Consider the following 18903-nt stretch of genomic DNA (forward strand, 5'->3'; position numbering starts at 1 on the left):
CAAGGGGATGGAAAAGAGATAGCTGGCATAATTTTAAAAATTCAGTAATTTTTTTTTTCCTCACCAGCATAAAGTGTTCTAACCACTGAGGGTACCTCACCGACACCGTGTTTCTAACTCTCGATCAGCTGCACATGGCCGCCACCTCCTGGCACAAATCTGATTTCTTGGTGTCCCAGAAGGCACAGACTCCATCTCTGGCAGGCCAGTGCCTACCGAGCCAGCTGTAAAAATGCTTCCTATGTAGAGCTCCCTTGTTATAGATGTTATCCTTCCTTTGATAGGAAAGTTAACCCTTTATTTTCTGTCAACCATGCCAAAAAAGCGACAGTTAAAATTACTGCTTACTCGCAAGGATGGGTTAATCTCCCCCTAAAACTACAGCTAAACACTCAAAACTATGCTTCAGTCAGCTACCTTTTGGTAGTTACTTCTCTAGGAATGGTACCATAGCCTTTCCAGGTGTTCTGCCTTGTTGGTCACACTAATCCTCCAGACACACTATCCCCCAGACACCTTGAGGGATAAGCCTGGAATGGATATGGGGCTAGTCCTTTCTGCCCGCAGGACCAGCTCATCAGCCAGGCTTATGGAGTCTCACTACTGAACTAGATTAGCTAAAGGAAGAGGTACATAATCTGGGATGCTTCCTGGTTTCGATGGAAGAGGGTGGGAGGAAAAAAAAAAACTGCTGCCTCACAATGGTTTTGCAGTTGGCCAAGGGCTGGGCCACATGCAGGAATTCGGGTCCTGTCCTGCTGATGACTGAAAGAGCTCTGTGGCAGAGGTGATGGTTGATTGCACTCAGGGCTTGTACAGCTTGTATGATTTTAATTCCCCTCTGTTCATCTTTGTCTCCCAAACCACCAAAACTTCCAAAATTATAATATATATGTCTTTAACAATGATTGATTTGTGATTCTCTAGCACATCTCTTGATAAATATTCTCAAATATGCAGTCAAAAGTACTAAGTATTAGCCAGGATTTATGGTCAGACATCTATAATCATGCAACTTACCATTTTCAAAGATCTCCTCAAAACAAGAGGAAACACACACTGAAGACCAGCAGGATCCCATTTATCCCTGATACTTAGGTAACATCAGGTTTTGTTTAAATTATGTTCACCTTAGCACCACCCAATAAAGAATCTACTGGACTTAAAAACTTTAACAGGCCCACTATGAAGAGCCAAAAGAAAGGGAACAGTCTTAGTATTATATGAAGTTTATATGGGACTAGATTAATTCTTTCTTTTCAATATAGAGCTGCTTTATCAGGCAACACTATTCCATATCCTGCTGGACTGACATAGACTTAGATACCTACTTGCAGAGCACCAGAGCACCTTTAGGCTGAATCCCAGCAGCATCAGAACATTTTCTTCACCAGACTGCACTAGCACCTTCCTCTATAAAATATCATGTTCTAAATACCTACATATATAGATATATAAATACCATGTTCTAAATGCTTCTAGCAAGCATCTGTAGAATGAAACAAGTTCTGTAGAACTATGCCATGTCAGCACAGCTGCTTGTTGAAAAGTGAAGTTTCCCCAGCACACAGCTGCATACCAACCTGATGTTCAGCCACGACAGCATGGGGGTTGTACCTCCACCAACAATCCACACAGTGAAAAACACGATGAGCAGAGTTGTTGAGAACATCATTTGGTGGGAGTAGGTAGCAGTATCTCGTATAGCCAGAGCAAATGCCATGGCTCCCCTGAGACCTATCAGAAAGAATGAAACAGCACAGCTTCAGAAGTGCAGACATGACTGTGGACAGCACAGCACCTTTCCTTGCTTCCTCCCACAAAGTGTCAGGCAGAAAGCACTGGGCTCCAGCAGCTTTTAATTTCCTTAGATTCCCTGATAAATTATGCCCTGGGATAATTTACAACAGAATGTTCTAACTGTCCTGGTTTCCTATAACTTATAGAATCCACAAGTGCTGTGAAAACGTGTAAATACTTCCAGAAACTAACAGGAAAGGACGACAGAAACAAACAATTTGTGAACAACAGCAAAATATTATGTAAGTTAAGCAGCTCCCTGAATTGATGAAAATTCAGACTTTTCCAGTTGAATCCATAATTGAAATGTAAGTTCTTGGCCTGACATTTTTATCAGCTAGAAGAATATTCTAGTTAATTACATGGTCACAGGCAGACTGTATCTTTCCTCCTCTCCTCTGCTCTCAGTTATGAAACTTCACTAGCAAGAACAAGCCATGGCATTGAACCACCTGCAGATTTCTTATGTAAAGGAATCACAGGATGGCTAAGGTTTTAAGGAACCCCTGGAGTTCATCTGGTCCAATTTCCCTGTTTGAACAACCGCTGCTCCACCTGCAGTTGCACAGGACCACATCCAGATGGCTTTTGGATATCTCCATAGATGGAGATTCCACAACCTCTCTGGACAATTTGTACAATGCTTGGGCATAGTAAAAAAGGTTTCCTGATGTTCATTACCTCTGGGTCTGGCACAGGGCACCACTGGAAACAGCCTGGCTCTATCCTCTTTATACCCTCTTGTGTACAGAGGATTCCCTGGGTGCACATGTTTAGACACACAATACATAATTTGCCTTAAATTACAGACTTCAACAGTTATCTGTGTGGCAGAAATTACAAGGCAATTTAAGTCAAATACCTTTGTCCAACTAAATGGGAAAGGGCGCCCATTTTCTCAGCAGGTATCTGTTTCTGCACAACATGAACATCATCTCAGCTAGAAATAACCTTTTGGAAGAGATACATCCCAATTCTCCCATGTCCTTCACAAGCACTTCAAATGAAAATGCTCTATTCCCAACATGAGGTGCTGCCTGCTGTGAGCAGGCAGCATTTCAAGATGTCACCCACCCCAGACATGGCACACTTTCTTAAAGGCTGAAAGACACATGATGGCATGCTGCAACAATCAGTAAGTAAGCCTTCACTTTAGGATGCATGAATGTGGATCACAAAAACAGAAGGTAGCAAAGTCAATTGCTTATGAGTTAAAATTAAGACTTTTTGCATTGCCCAGAATTTTTGCTCTTACCTGAAAACATCATCATGTGCTGAAAGCTCCAACTGATCTTATGCCTTCTGCCCAAATTCAACAAGAAGGAGAGGGGGTAGATATGTGCAGCTCTGCCCAAAAAGATTGCAACCTGTTTGCAGCTGAGGGTTAAGGATTTCTTTTTCCTGAGGTATGCAGTTTTTGGTGCCTGGCTTTAAGATGAAGCTTTTGTTTTAGTGAGAGATTTACGTCATATCAAGTGCTCTTCCTATAGCTGTGTATCTAAAGCAGACTTTCCCCAATTTTATGCAACTTGTGCATTCAAAAGTGATTGCACAAAATGCAAACTTTTACTAATATAACTTTTTAGATGCACAGTGAAATTATACCTAGTATCAAAATTATCAATTGTACAAATGAAGACTTTACTTTGAAAATTCACACTTTAAACAATTATCACAAGCAGCATTCAATTTTGAGTTTTGGAGCAACAGAAATGCAGCCCTGGATACAGAGGGGAAACCAACTTAAGACCAGCAAGTGGCCACCCCATTATGACTCTTGCAGAGGCAAAATATCCTAATGGCTAGCAAACACCAGTGCAGAGTTACTATGAATATAAATCCAAAAGCCATTTGTCAGCACTAGAATGAAATTGAAAAAGAATAGTGAAAGTATTGCAGGAAATTCATGACAATAGGTGGTAAGCACCCCCACTGTGGTGCAAAACATCCAGTGGCTCCAGTGAAGAAGCAGAAAGCTGAAAATACTCTCCACTGTATAAGGAACACTTTGGGAAAAATTAGACTGGTGGGCTGAAATCCTGTAAAATGCCAGCACGGCCAGAAGCCAAACAAACACTGATCATTTGCTGCTGGGATAGGAACATTAGAAGAATAATACTTCTCCCATGGAAAAGAAAGAGAGCATAAGAGCTCTAGACACCACTGGGCTGTTGCCAAATTTAAAGTAAAGCAATACTGTCAGCAGGGAATATCTCTAGGAAAATCAGATTTTGATTATTACTTTGTACAATAACCCTCACTTAACTATTCCAAGCAATTTTTATACCAGTCCTTTTGAGGACTGCGGAAATCAGACACCAGAAGCAATCAAGACTAATGTGTGTAGGAACAATAGCTAAGATTTTGCCAAGGATGCTGAGGCTCTAGCTGTGTCTTTACAGTCCAGCCTTTCACTTTCAACAAGTGGTGATGTCTCTACATTTCACCCCTGCAAGTTGTTAACTCAGTGGGGACCACAAGTGCTGAGTAAAACACGGGTGCTAGTACTAGTTGCCCTCCTCACAAAGGTAGGAAAGCATTCAAGAGACAACAGAGATTAGTGTAGTGGTAGAAAAAGATGTGGACATGTATTAAAAGGCAAGTAGGTAGAGAAACAACTACTGAAAACAAACCCAGGGCAGACAGCACAACTCAAGAGAAGATGGAAGGCCACACTAAGCATGAAAAATTGCATTGCTTATTATACCAGGTGCAACTATTCTGTTCATATCTTTATCCAATATCTGCCGGGCTTTGGAGTATTTCTTAGGTCAGAAAAGCGGACATGAGGTGACACCGGAGAAAATTTATTACTGTTCCAGAAAAAAGTAAATGGCCGAAGGAAAATAAAAACAAATGTGGTAAATCCTGAGAAGTAGTACAGAAAACAGAAGAAAGAAGAGAAAATAAGTACATCTCATACATAGCCATCTTTATATATCCTTTTACAGGGTTTCACCTCCATTGCCAACAGCCCTACTCCTACAGCAGGCAGAGGTAAATGAAGACTGGAAAACTAGTTCCCTTTTCTTCATGCACACTTATAATTCTGCTGAATTTTCAAGTAGCCAGGAATATAGTGAGGAGAGAGTTACACAATCCATTTCAACAGGGGCAGGATGCAGAGCTTACATGAGTGTGACTACTGCAAAGTGTTCAGTTCTGGGGAATTTGAGAGTCAGGTACCAAGTCAACCAGAGACAATGGCAGAACCTTTAATTGTGTACGCTTCATGTAATGGTCTGTACCCCAGTTCAGTTCCTTTCTGCTCCCATCACCTGAGATGCTGACCTCTGGGGAATTGCTCAATATTCTATTCACTCACATTCCTTTTTATGCATTTGAAGTTTGCCCCTTACTTTCTCAAGGGGCCTCTGGAAGTGGAGAGAAAAATGAATCCTTTTACAGGTCTCCAAAGTTCAAATTTGGAACTTGTTCTCCAAACAAGAACAACACAAGCAGTGTTGGCTGTCAATAGCCAAAGCACACAGTAAAGCATATTCATTTATTTATCTAGTTAAATTATATAGCTTCTAACATTTAGGTACAGACCCAACAACTGTGTGGCACAGAGGCTTTAGGGCTTTGATGTAAGGTGTAACCAAAGATTTTTCTCAAAATTATTGTGCCCGCAAGGCATTATGAAAACTTAGGCCAGCCACCATTCTCTGTTTGGTAAAGCCAACAGACATCACAAGTTTTTGGGCACATAAGAAAACAGAGAAACCTCACACAATGTGAAAAAGGATACAAAAGCTCCAATAATGAAAACTGGGCTGAATATGTGCTTCTGGAAAGTAAACAGAGCCAAGCCCATATAAGAAAATATGAAGTTCTCAGCCAGGAAGTGCAACACCTCAAAGAGCTAGAGAGAAAGCCATCACATGTTAAAGGCCAAGTAAAAAAGATGCTGTAGAAACAAAAGTACATGGACTACTATGGCAATGCACTGTAAAAAAAGGTAAAAGACATCCTTGCCTGCTTAGTGCGACTTCTTGATTCAACTGACAAGTTATTGTATGTATAATGTGCCTGGGTAATTCCACAGAAGAGGACAGCCACCACACCTGTGAACAGAACCACATGTAAAAATCAGCCTGTTTACTGCCAGCTCACCACACTTTCCCTTCACAAGCTCCATTTAATTTATACATCATTCTTAACCTTGAGATTTTATGATTCTTCCATTCAAGTGAATGAGATACCAGGTTAGGGAGATGGTGTCTGAACCAAACTATTGCCTTTGCTACACAATGAGCTGCAGCTTCAACATGGAACAGAAGGTAAAAAAACTCAACAACCCAGCTTTAGGCACAAACATATTTCTCATTGAAAAGCTGTAGTGAGAAAGTGGAAAAATGGCTGCTGAGATGGACTTCTGTGCTTGAATCCAAGCAACTCACCGGTAAATCCACACGCTTCTGCAAGCAAGAAAGTGCTCCAGGACATCAAGAAGAAGAGAGCTGTTTCCAGCAGGGGGAAGCAGTGCAACTTGGTAAACTTTGTCACGTTAAGTCACTTGTTAAGGGATCAAAAAGAAATCCTTTGGCTTCTACAGTACTGTACAGTATTGTTCCCAGTACTTCTGAAAAACACTTTTATGTACTAACAGCACATGCTTGTTGGAAAACAAAACTTTTGATGCTGAAAAATGCATATTACAACACATCAAGGCGAACTTCAGGCTCAACATGCAACAATCAGTTTTGGTTATTTTTGTTGTATATCCATAGCATAAAGTGTGGCTCCACCTCTTAGAAGTAATGTTATCTTCTTCCATGGTTCCCTTTGAAATGCTGGCAAGGAAGGGATATTTACCTGCTGTTGCTTTTAGACTGTGTGCCTTGGCTTTTCAGGGGATTGGTGAGAGAATGATGTCTTGTTCCCCTTGCCAACCTCAATTATGAGTTGCACTCCCACCTTCAAATAAAGCATAGAATGCATTCAAAAGCATTTAATTTACAGAGCTGTTCTTGACCACAGCAACCCTAAGATCAACAAGAATTTTTCTTCTCAGATTTATTAATAAGTCTTTTCCAGCAAGAGTGGCTACTTCAGTACTTTTAAGGCAAAACAATTACTGCCTACAAAATGTATTTCCTCTCTTTGTGCTGATATGTTTTAGAGAAAAAGCCAACTCAGAGCAGCTCAGTCTTTCAAAGGAAAGAAAAAACAAGTTCATCTTGCAGAGGAGAGTAAAACCTGAGGAATATCAAAGCACATACTGAATTAACAATTCATACAGCTACTGAAGAAGCAGAACAGATTTCAGTAGTGTTAAATTTAGCTCTTCACACACTACAAAGAAAAGTTGTTCACCTATTTATGGAATCCTTTAGGTGTCTTTTTTCCCTAAGCACTACTCTGGCAGCAGGTAAACACTGAACAGCATGCTGTATCTGAGGTGCAAACAGATATGCACAGTTCATATGAAGGCAATCAGTACCAACTCTTTACTCACACCTACTTCTTGCTGACATTCTCTGCTGACTTGGACTAAGGCAAACATGTACTCCAGACACACCTTCAGCCATGACCTTACTTTGTCAGAAGGTTGCTCTCAAAACAAAGCCCAGACCATAATTAAAAAAAAATAATCTCCATGGTGGCATTACATGAAATATAAAACACAGCATACTTTTTAAACAGCTGTTAATTCTGCAAAGAAACCACCTCTAAAACTTTTGAGCTCATTTGAATTCCTCCCCACGACTTCCCCCAAACAGATCTATTTTCTAAAATCATGCTTCTGAAGCGGTAACATCCACCATAACAAAAACTGGAACCCATTTTCCCACAGAGTACTCAGATAATCCCAGTGCTTGGCTAAAGGGACATTCATAGATGCCTAAGGAACTGGATAGCCACAGTCACTCCATGGGAGAGGAAGAGGTTGAACCTTGCTCCCCTGAAGTTAGGCAAGGGACCTTGTCAGAGCCAGTTTCTTATTTCCAGTCTTTTCTGGCAGTTTTGTGAATCACACTTTTTATTCCCCTTGCTGTTATTGTAAGTAGTCATACCAAAATATTTCATTAAATCTGAATTTAAAACCTGTGCTCATCATTTTGGAGGAAGATCAAGGTGAGAGAAAGGCAAAAAAAGAAAAACGTTTTATTATTTCATGAATTGATCACATTGAAATGTTAGCTGACACTGAATTATTTTTTTCTTAACTATTTTCTTTATTTGTTAGACATGGCCTTGTATTTCACATCTTTTCAATCAGTCAGATGCTGCTATTTAGTAAAAATGTACACTGTGGTACCATAACTTAATTATTTTTAAAAAAACACAGCTTGCTGAAAGCCAGAATAAGTTCTTGTATGTTATCTGCATAATTTGGAAACCAAGCATTCTATCTATTCTCAAAGGACAGTGCATGACTGCATGAAACTTCTTACTCAAAGAGGTACAGGTATAGGTACTTCACGCTATAGGAATATTAACTTAAACTTTAATTTATGGGTTCTAATCAGCTATGAATAGTAAAATGCAAATTTTTTTGCTCCTACAGCATTGCATGACATTAAGGATGTTTCCAAAAGAAATTAGTCATATAATTAAACAACCAAAGAAAAAGAACAACACAAAACCAAAACAGAACAAAAAGAAAAATATTCCCACCACACAAACAAAATGCCACCCCAGAGGCTTTGTTCTGAACAGCCTCACATCACCTTCCTGAGCACAACCATTAGAAAAAACAAGGATTGGTTGCTGCTTCAGAAGCATAATTTTACAAAATGGATCTGAATGCATTTCAGCCTTAATTAGTAGCCAACCAGCAAGCCAAAACCCACAACAACTGCATTTGAGCAGTGAGAGCTATGGATGGCTGGTAGCCTAAAAGCCAGAGGAAGAATTGTGGTTCTGGGTCACATAGATTGCAGTTCCTGAGACTGAACATTAAAGCATCAACAGAACATCTTCCCCGTTATACTTAAAGGGTTTCTCCATCATGCAGACACGTCAGGAAGTTCTGCATAGTGTGTATATAAGATACAGTTCAGACAGTTCTGCTTCAGAGTCACAGGTTCATGATCCTTGTACAGAACAGCACATTTTTACCCCTTTCAGCTCAGTGTTAGAAGCCCAGGCACATCAGAGCAGCCTGGGATATATACAGATGGCTACACTAGTCTGTCAGAAAGCAAAGACTTCATTTGGTTCCTGAAGGAGCATCATGACTCCTGGAGTAGGTCAGGCTGAAGGTCTACTGCCTGAGGCTAAAACAAGACCCACACAAATTGCATGCTAAGCACGTCAGAGATCTAACCAAATAACAGCAACAAGCATAAAGAGAACAGAAGAGATCATACAAGGCACATTGTGTTATTGAGTTAAAATCTCATAGAGATACAATCTTATCCAAGATGTGTGACATCAGATTTCTGGCAAAAAGTTTAAATGCAGGACTCAAAGAATGCTGTGGGGGTCAGAAATAACAGAGATTTTGCTGAAGGCAGAATCAAATGCCATTTATCACAGGAGATGTCTTTCAAGATTAATAGTAAAAACTAGGTTTTATAACTCCATATAAAGAAACATTATTAGGACATGCCTGTTTAATGCCCTTCCTTGGTTTGTTGCAGCAACATCACTAAAATTTCTACTATGGCCTCAATTTTGGTGGAAAGAGTTGATTTCTGTGGGCACCTATAATGTCTTTCTATAGAAAAGAAGTCAAATGAATACTGATCATATCTTCATGCTCAGAATTAAACAAGCTAGAGTCAATTCTGCTACAATGGGAAACAGGAAAGCCCTGATAATATCCACATGTGCCATCTCAGCTGGAATAACCAAATATGAAAAAGGATATGAGAGCTGTCACAACTCCTGTCACTGCTCCCATCATGAAAGAACCACTAAATATTCCCAGGAAAACACCAACAGACTTGAAAAAGGCTGCAGCATCAAAAGCATGGGTATTTTCACCTGTTGGCTGGTAGGCAACTATAGATCTAGAAAGAGAGAACACAATGACAATTTAGAAGTGATATCAGGAAAAATTTTTCTGTAACAACACTATCTGAGCTACAGGGAGAAGGCATATCCCATGCCGAAGGCATATGTGTCATTCTGGCCTATGTATGCATTAGGGGCCTTGGAAAATGTTTGCAATGGTTATCAATCCAGTTAAAGGCAATCCATTTAGACTTAAAATAATGTTTCTCAGAAAAAGCATTTGTTTTAGACAAATGCCACAAGCAATTTAGTAATTTCAGAGTAGAAATTCCCATAGTTACTTACGAGGATAATACAATGGCAACAGCGTCATTCAACACGCTCTCTCCAAACAGAAGGGCATAGAGATCGACATCAGCATGCAGCTCATTAAATATTGCTAGCACGGTAACTACAGAAAGAAAAGAGGAAAACAACACTGCAACGACTGCATGAGCTGTGGAGCAGACTTTCCAGCTTGGCTAAAGCAAGAAAACCCAGGAATTGAAGCACAGGATCAAAACTAAAATGGGAAACCATTGTTTCCCATAGTTTCCCATAGAATTGCTTACCTACAAGTAAGCAATTCCTCCATCAGTTTTAGGCCAGCTCCATTAAGTGGTGGCTCTTTTGTCCTCCCATCTGCACAGTGTTCATGGCAAGGCCCCTAAGATCAAGGGGCATGGAGCAGACAAAGCCCTTCTACCAAAGCCCTATATTATTTTAGAACATGTTCCATTTAAGACAGTAAGCAAAATGTTGTGCAGCTCTTCCTGCTTTTAAAAGCTGTATGGATTGTTGACACAGGTTTATCATTTCAGCCATTGTAAAATATTAGAAGTAATCTTAAGTGTTCCCTTAAGTATCCATTATGCCACAGGTGTGAATTTCCACATAATTTAAAAAGGACAAGAGTGCTAAATATTTATAATCATTCTTCCAAGAAAATTCTGAGATGAAAGACCATGACCTTGAAGTTGTTCCCATATATGCACTTCAAAAATCACATGGTGATTTTTTGCATAAATTGTATGCAACCACCAGCTGTTAAGAGCTCAGCTCAATCACAGGAGCTACTTCCCATTTTCACACTAATCACCATTAGGCATCTCAAATAAACTGCTTTAAATGTCAAGCTTTATACTTCAGCACTCCCCACCCTGGCCCCTGACCTTTGCCAGCCCTACAAACTGATCTGTCAAGTGGAGACTTCAATGTGAGCCTGCTTGACTCTGAAGGATGTCTACATTATTTGGGCAAAAGATGAAATTACTTAGCCAGAAAAGCATTCTTCTGCTCTAACTTATAAAACATGATGTTTATTTGAAAGAGGAAAAGAAAATCCCCCACCTAAAGACCCTAAAAAAGCTTCAAATATTGCTCTTAAATTACCCAGCCCCAAGCAATGTAGCTGAAGAAGGAAGTCCTGCTATCCAGAAAATGCAATAATTTCATCTATTTGTAGTCTTAAACTTGTTGCACACTTAACGAGAAAGCACTTAACAAAAAACATATTTAAGTATTTGAACAGGAGTGTTAGACTTTTCTCCAAATATACCATGATGTCATGCCAGTTTAGTCACAAATCAGCAGAGAACAGCTTTCAAAATGCTCAGACTTTGCATGTATTTCAGAGATGCTAATGACATAACTGAAAATAGAGTTCTGTTAATATGCAGCTGAAAATCCTAACAATAGCATTATTTTGGAAGGTTATTAAAAATGTTCATCAAGCTACCTGGATCAGTGGCAGATATTATTGCTCCAAAGAGGAGGCAGTCTGTATAATAGAATTTATCAGACAGCTGACCAACCAACTTCATTAGTTTCACAACCCCATACATGAGATTCCTGAAGAGAAAGAAGATAAAACATTCCAAGTCAAACAATATGGTGCCTTTCAGTCAGGCCAAGGGAAAGCACAAGCAACAATATTTCAGACAGGCTTTTTTATGCTACATCTCAGTGGGACACTGCCACAGTGTAGCACAAAGTTCTCAAAGTGAACTTTCCTCTTTTCCCTATGAAGCAAATCAAGCAATACATGATCCAGAAGACATCATATAAAACCAGTAAGTCTGAAATCTTCACACAATTAGCACAGAGTCTAGATGTTTCTTCCATTTTCCACCAAGTTTTCTCTGCTCAAAATTCCCCTAGAACTATTTCTCCCAACACAAAGGCCCAAAGCTCTGAGGTAAGAATAATCTATAATAATAGATCATTCTTCTAGTGAAATTCTTTGAGAGACAAGTCAAGGTCACCAATACAATTCAGGATTTCTGTTATTCAGAATATCCATATAAAAGACACAGTAATATGAGCAGGATAAGAGATTGTAGGCAAGCAAATCAATGACCAGTTATCTTAAACTAAATGTGTGTGTATATACATACATAAAATATATATATGTAGGCAAAGAGAGTGTTTATCAGCTTAAACTTTAGTGTAGAGAGGAACTGATATCAGAGTTTACTTACCCAATAATAAAACAAGACACTGCTGTTCCTAAAAAGGCATAAGCTAAAATGGACCCCAAATTCCTGAAGAAGTGTCTCTGCACAAGAAAAAGAGGTTTATATACTTCAGAAAAGTTATATTGCCCATTCAGAACCATGTAGCACACTACTTCACTTGTATCAATACACAGAAACATGCCTCTATTTCAGAGAAACATTTCAATTACTGCTATGTAAATTCAATCTAACTTCAATAAATTGAATAAACCAGATCTGTGCCATGCATTAGACCCTACATGTAGCTTACTGACAGAAGGCTTATTGACAGAAACCAGCACCAATTCATGGTGTCTTCAAGCAAGATCAGAATCTGGGCCCTTCTGCCATTAAGGGTCTGGCACATCTCCACTGGGATTCAGGGTTGGGTCTACCTCTCAGCATAATTTATTGCATTTTGGACATTTGAGAAGGACCAAAACAATTCATAACAGAACATCTTTTACTTTAAATGAAACTGACGTCAATGTCTGGCTAAATTCAAAGAAAAACAAATCAGCAAAATTAAGTAAAGTTTAATACATTTATACTCAAAAATATATGCATTTTCTCTTAAAACAATATGACCTAACCATCTCTGGAGGAAATTAGATTTTTCTTACTGTAAGTAAATGCCTGAAAGGAGACTACAATCCTGAACAAATCAGCAATCTTTCATTTAAAAAAAAGGATCTGTTCTCATCAGAAGATATTGCACTTACTTTCTTCAGGCTATAACCAGCATGAAAAATAATAGGAGGCAATAGAATGTTGAAGAAAACTTCTGGGTCAAATGTTACCTAAAAGATAAAATAAGAAATTTCAATTAGAAACAGACATACACAAATTGTTAGGACTTTTTTCCTCATTCATTTTCTGACAACCACTATGTTTGGTTGTTGAAATAGATAAGTTGAGCCTCTAAAACATTGGCCAGCTCTATTTGTACATAGCAGCAAAAAGCTGCAGCTCTTGTTGGTAAATAGCATCTAGAAAGAATATGCATTACATCATGATCTGGCAGCAGTCCAAACACAGTCCCCTATTTAAAATTAAAAATTTCTAGCAAAAGTGATGCTGGAGAAGATCTCTCCTATTGTGATACCTGATATTGGTATAGCTGCAGATGAAATGCTATTTTAGCTTACTTTTTTTGTGCAAATTTAGCCACTGAATAGTTAGTGTAAGCCTGTCAAGTCAGATACAAGACTGGTCTTCAGAAATTTGAATCATACACCTCTTCCATGTATTTCAGTACAAGTTCCACATATCCATGAAGGACTACTGTACACTAAAGAACAAAAAACAACAGCTAAAATGCAAAAAGAAGACCTTCACACATATGAGACTAACTAGGCTCTGTTCACCCACTGCCTAAGCACAGGTTAGAACTGTGCCCTCCCAGAGAAGGACTCATTTCCTTGAGATACCTACAGCAGACAGATACACATAGACAGCTAAGCTCTCTTCATAATCTGCAGAAATAAGTACTTTTAGATCACAATCCTATGCTTCTAAGTCTAGCTTTGATACACACAAAAGGTGATTAATTCCTGACGCTGAATAAAAAGGCAAATAAGACATCTGAATAACTGCTGATAAGTGAATTTTACTTCTAACACCAGACTGTCTCATTTGCTGGTTTATAGGGTGGAAGCAGTAACTATTTCCTGACAATATACAGATTTTAAAACCCCAGGGGAAAAAAAAAAACCAAAACAACAAGGAACAATCACTTTTCACTAAGAAATTATCATTTTCCTTATATTGCATTTATACAAGGCAGCACAAGGCCTTTTTTTTTTTTTTTTTCTGTTCAGCTGGTCTCTGTAAATTCTACAGATGTAGAGTTAAGTCTTCAAACCAAGGCCTTTAGGAAAGCACTACCTAGCACAGTTTCTCCAGCAGTGATATAATACAGAAGGTGCTTTTGAATGAAGCATTAAAGTGCTGTTACTATCAGGAATATTGACACTTGGCACTGCCTAAGGTTCAAACGGGATGGAGCGGGGAGGAGGGAGGGAAGCATAGATGAAGGAGAAATACTTAGTCAAGCATGCAAAATGGTGTAGCCTCACCTTTCTCAACATGTCATTTTGCTCCACGTTGTGGATCTTGCCAGGGCTTATTTCCCCTTTGAGTGTGTACTCGAAGAACTTGCCACTGACGTTGACCAGCAGGGTGGTGAAGGGCCTGTCCTCCTGCGAGCAGCTGAATGGTTTGTCATGGCCACTCGTGGAGGGGGTCCCGTATCTCAGGATCACCCCAACTATGAGTCCTGGAAGAGATGTAAAAACCCATGAGGCTGATTTGTTACTCCTGCACTTTTACAAGTTTCAAACATCATCCAAGGGATCATGCATGAACTTCACAAGCATATGTACAAGCACAAATAACATTGAAGTGAATTGTTACTATCAGTTTTCTGCAGAGGAAGAGAGGCCCTGATCACATCAAAACTACCAGTGCATCTGAAGTACTGGGTACCTGACTGAAGTGACAAACAAAAGGTTCCATTTCAGTTTTTGTCTTCCTCACCCTCATTCACACCTCAAAAGTGTAAACCCCCAGTCACATGAGAGGCTGAACTTTAGGGCACATATAATATTAATTAATTAATAGGGCACAAATATATTTCACCTGCCTTAGGGCAGAACCGAGCAAACACTATTGCCAGAAAACAACAACTGCTGGAAACATGTGACCGGAACTGATTTGGAATGGTGATGTTTGCCATATTATTTTATGGCTGCAGCAAGAACACAGTTTTTAGTCTTACAGTTCTAGGCAAGTAAACAATGCCTGTTGCACAATCTTCTGTGTACTCCACAAACTTTAAAACTAAGACAGATGACATGCACAAAGAAGCCACTATATGTCATTTGCAAGCATTTTCCACATTTCATATAAACAAAAATAAAATAAGGTGTAAATGAACAATCATAAGAAATCCAGGATTCAGGAATACAGGACAAATTACTTAGGCAGCAGAGAAAATCCAATCAGAAAAGACTATCAATAACAAATGCATCAGACACAGTGACAAAAATAATTCATAACTTAATGCCAGGAGGCCGGAGAAGCACAAAGTTCTAACTGAGCAATGTACTAAGAAAAGAACATCTGCAGAGAGAACATATAAGAACAGTAAAAGTGGTTTTGGTCTGGTAAGTAAACAAATCGATACCCACTGTCTAAACTCTTCCCCTGTTGCCGTAGGATGATCTGCAATTTAATCCTTGTTCCAGACAACTGCAAGATGAAGATGGATGTTTGGTGCTTTTGTTGACAAGTCAGTAGTCAGTGTTGGGTTTGCTCCCTGTGACCCTCCTTCTGCATCCATAGTTTCCCCAGAGAGTAAATGAAGCTGACAGGTAGTAACCAAAAAATAAATGAGGTAAAACAAACAAAAAACTCTACCACACAAAACGAAAACCCCAAATAGACTTATTGTTATGACATAGTGCAAAGAGTAACCAAGCTGCACCCCCAAAAAGCCAAGCAAAGAAGCACACCTCATTCTCCTGAAGTCCATACTAACAAAACTTTTAATGCAAGAAGATACAGCAGGTAGCAGCTGTGACACTAGTGGGAGGCTCATCTCCAGCCTTCCTTCTCCAAGAACATAGCAGCAACATGATCATTCCAAAGTAACTGGAATATTAAGATACATTTTATTTAGAAAAGAGAAGTACATACTCAGAGAGAACACTGGAAGAGATGTCCTAAACAAGATAAATCTACTTACTGAAATTTCAATACTAACAATTTGAATACACAGATTTATAGAAGCATTTTCTAACACCACCAGAGCATTTTGCAGCTATATATGATGGATGAAGCAGAAACACAGCTCTGCACAAAGTGACAAGGTTACAGCCAGTCACCTCCAAGCCACTTGCACTACCAGTTATGGCTACAGACCCCTTCACCAACCCAGCAAGGCAAGCAGCCTAAGATTTCTGCTGCTCTCACCCTACTCACAGCTGGGAAAGGCTACACTCACAGAACACATCAGGAAGACTGACTGTGGTAAAAATTGATCTAACCAGCATCAGCCAGAAATCCTGCCATAAATCAGAATGCAAAAAGAAAACTGTACAGATGAGCATATATGTAGCTGTGGTATAAAGCCAATTCTATATTGCTGCTCATCTGAGAATAGAGAGGGGGACATTGGTTGCTTCTTAGGGTCAGAGACTGTCCTTACTGAATGCATTGCAAAAGCAGATGGGAAACCCCATTACTATTGCATTAGGAAGAGAAACCTGAGAGCAGGAGGTGATTGCACTACATACCTGGATATAATCCACTTGTACATCCTCCTCCATAATAAGATATGCCAGTTATATGACAATTATATTCATAACTAGTACTTTGCATTTGAAGTGAAACATTCTGTCCCGTATCCTCGCTCTCCCATGGCCCAATAGCACAGCTACAGGGCATTTTTGTACACCTCTTATTGATAAAACAGCAAAATGGATGAGGTTTTTATACTGAGAACCATGCAGTTTAGGAACATGTGGTCTCTGCTGTCAGGGTGCTGTCTTGCAGCAGGATGCACCTGGACCTTTGCTGAGGCAAAAGGCTGTCAGAAGCAGTCAAGTGGATAAAGCCACCCACAGCTCAGTCATTAAAGGAAACATGTATGAAAACAAAAGGGCCCCAAGGAAGGCACACAAATTCCACAGCAGTTTCATTGGCAAAATACTAGACATTTGTTAGTTCAAAAGATGAATTAGAAGAATGGAAAGCTCCCTGACTTTACAAAGGTACAGGCATACAACTATATATGTCATATAGTCCCAAACCAACAGGTTTTGAACATTGAAGTGAAACATGAAAGAACACATTTGACAGCAGTCATTAGTGCTTCTCCTAAAAATATTTGAAGTCTTCACAGAAAACTATTTGGAAGAATTTTCTGTTTTCCAATGAACGTTGCACCTTTTACACACGAGAAAGTTCCTGGACTTGTTATGTGATTTCTACATCACATCTCACTTGATAATACGACATTAGCAAAGCTCAGACAGCTCAGTCAGCTCCCCAAGATCACAAAAAAACAAAAACCCCAAATGCTTTTCAGGTGGAAGAAACTGCCTGACATATCCTCAGGAAGGATGCCCTTCTAAGCTGTCTGCCATTAGTGTTATACAGTAGACCAGGGCATCCTCCATAATTCTCCCTGGATACTTGATTTCAACCATTCCTGCAGCTGAAGAACAAAAGTAGAATAGAAAGAGAGATATCTGGAATTTTTTAATGGATAAGCCTAGACTAAGTCTTACTTATAGGCTGTTAACATAAGCATAAATTCAGTATAGCTCTATTGCTTATTTGGAAGAAAGGAATGGCTGCTGGAACCTAGGAACAGATACAGAAGAATCAGTACATAAACTCTGTGTTACTCCTACCCAAGGTGTTACTGCTGAAGAGTTGTGAAGAACCTGGAACAAAAGCAAATATTTTTCTGACTGCTTAAGAAGAGTCTTCTAAAAGAGAACCTCTAGGCCAAATAAATCCAGAAGTGCCTTTTATTGCAAGATTGCAACAAGACAGAAAAAAGCTATAATTGGGTACAAATATTTCAAAATTTGAGAAGGGCCTTACTTTCAAAGTTTTGGATTGTGGTAGCTATTGCAAGGGCAAGTTTACTTCATTGCTCAAATACTCTTACGAAGGATTATCTCAAAAACTAATATGTAATAACCTGTATGCATGACTTGCATTCTCACTTTTAATAGAGAGCATTTATGCCAGCCGCTTGCCTGTACAATGCTGATCATGCAGGTTGTACACAAAGAACATCTTACTAAAAATGAAGTGTTAAATCCTGGGAATATTTTGTCCCTTCTGAAACAAATCACTATTGATAATGAAAAATATTGGATTTCAGACATAGTCATAGCATCATTTAGGTTGGAAAATACCTAAGATCACCAAGTCAGAAAATACCTAAGTTGGAAAATACCTAAGATCAACTGTTAACCTGGCACTGCCAAGTCCACCATTAAATCATGTTCCTAAGTGCCACACCTACACATCTTTTAAACATCTCCAGGGATGGTTACTCATCCACCTTCCCAGGCAATTCCAATCCTTGACCACCCTTTCAGTGAAAAAAATAATCCTAATATCCAATCTAAACCTCCTTTGATGCAAATAGATTGGTCAACACCAATCTAACAATACACCATTCAAAATGTCATCTTTACTTTTGGTTTGTTTGAGTACAGAAGTCACTGAAGCGAGAACATGAATTCAGAAAGACACACATAACCACGAGTGCCTTTATCTGGTAAGAGATGTGGTCTGTGTGATTTCCAGCCCAGTTCTCTGCTGAAGCAGCCCTGAGGTTTCAGAGGGTGCCAGCTGGCAGCTGACTGCAGAAACCAGAGGCATTCACACTTCACATCACACAGTTTGATCAGTGAATTCAGCTTGATCTTTGAATCAGTGGAGTGGATCAATCCATGAGCTCAAACCTGTACAGATACAGTTTCTTTCATACACTTCTGGTAAAGAGCCAGGTGCTGAAAACTGAGGGTCCTTCCCTTCCAACCTTCAAACTGAGGGAGACTTGGTAGAGATTTTACTGCTGTCTGCAGCTACACTCTGGGGAGACAGAGGAGAGAGGGACAGAATCTTCTGGAAA

At 39.4% G+C, this 18903-nt stretch overlaps 1 protein-coding gene across 2 annotated transcripts in view; it reads right to left on the minus strand.

Moving 5' to 3' along the window:
- The window catches only part of SLC9A7 (solute carrier family 9 member A7), a 69062-nt gene that overhangs the window by 22272 nt on the left and 27887 nt on the right, over positions 1 to 18903 (minus strand). For both annotated transcript variants that reach the window (XM_053936032.1, XM_053936031.1), the window contains exons 2-12: positions 14321 to 14520; positions 12965 to 13042; positions 12228 to 12304; positions 11486 to 11598; positions 10054 to 10159; positions 9623 to 9764; positions 6204 to 6309; positions 5779 to 5867; positions 5552 to 5665; positions 3056 to 3167; positions 1584 to 1737 (exon numbers count right to left, since the gene is read on the minus strand). In XM_053936032.1, the coding sequence (XP_053792007.1) occupies positions 1584 to 1737; positions 3056 to 3167; positions 5552 to 5665; positions 5779 to 5867; positions 6204 to 6309; positions 9623 to 9764; positions 10054 to 10159; positions 11486 to 11598; positions 12228 to 12304; positions 12965 to 13042; positions 14321 to 14520 (1291 nt within the window). The remainder of the gene's footprint in view (positions 1 to 1583; positions 1738 to 3055; positions 3168 to 5551; positions 5666 to 5778; positions 5868 to 6203; positions 6310 to 9622; positions 9765 to 10053; positions 10160 to 11485; positions 11599 to 12227; positions 12305 to 12964; positions 13043 to 14320; positions 14521 to 18903) is intronic.

This window comes from Vidua chalybeata, chromosome 2 (assembly GCF_026979565.1).
Source record: "Vidua chalybeata isolate OUT-0048 chromosome 2, bVidCha1 merged haplotype, whole genome shotgun sequence".
Classification (NCBI taxonomy): domain Eukaryota; kingdom Metazoa; phylum Chordata; class Aves; order Passeriformes; family Viduidae; genus Vidua; species Vidua chalybeata.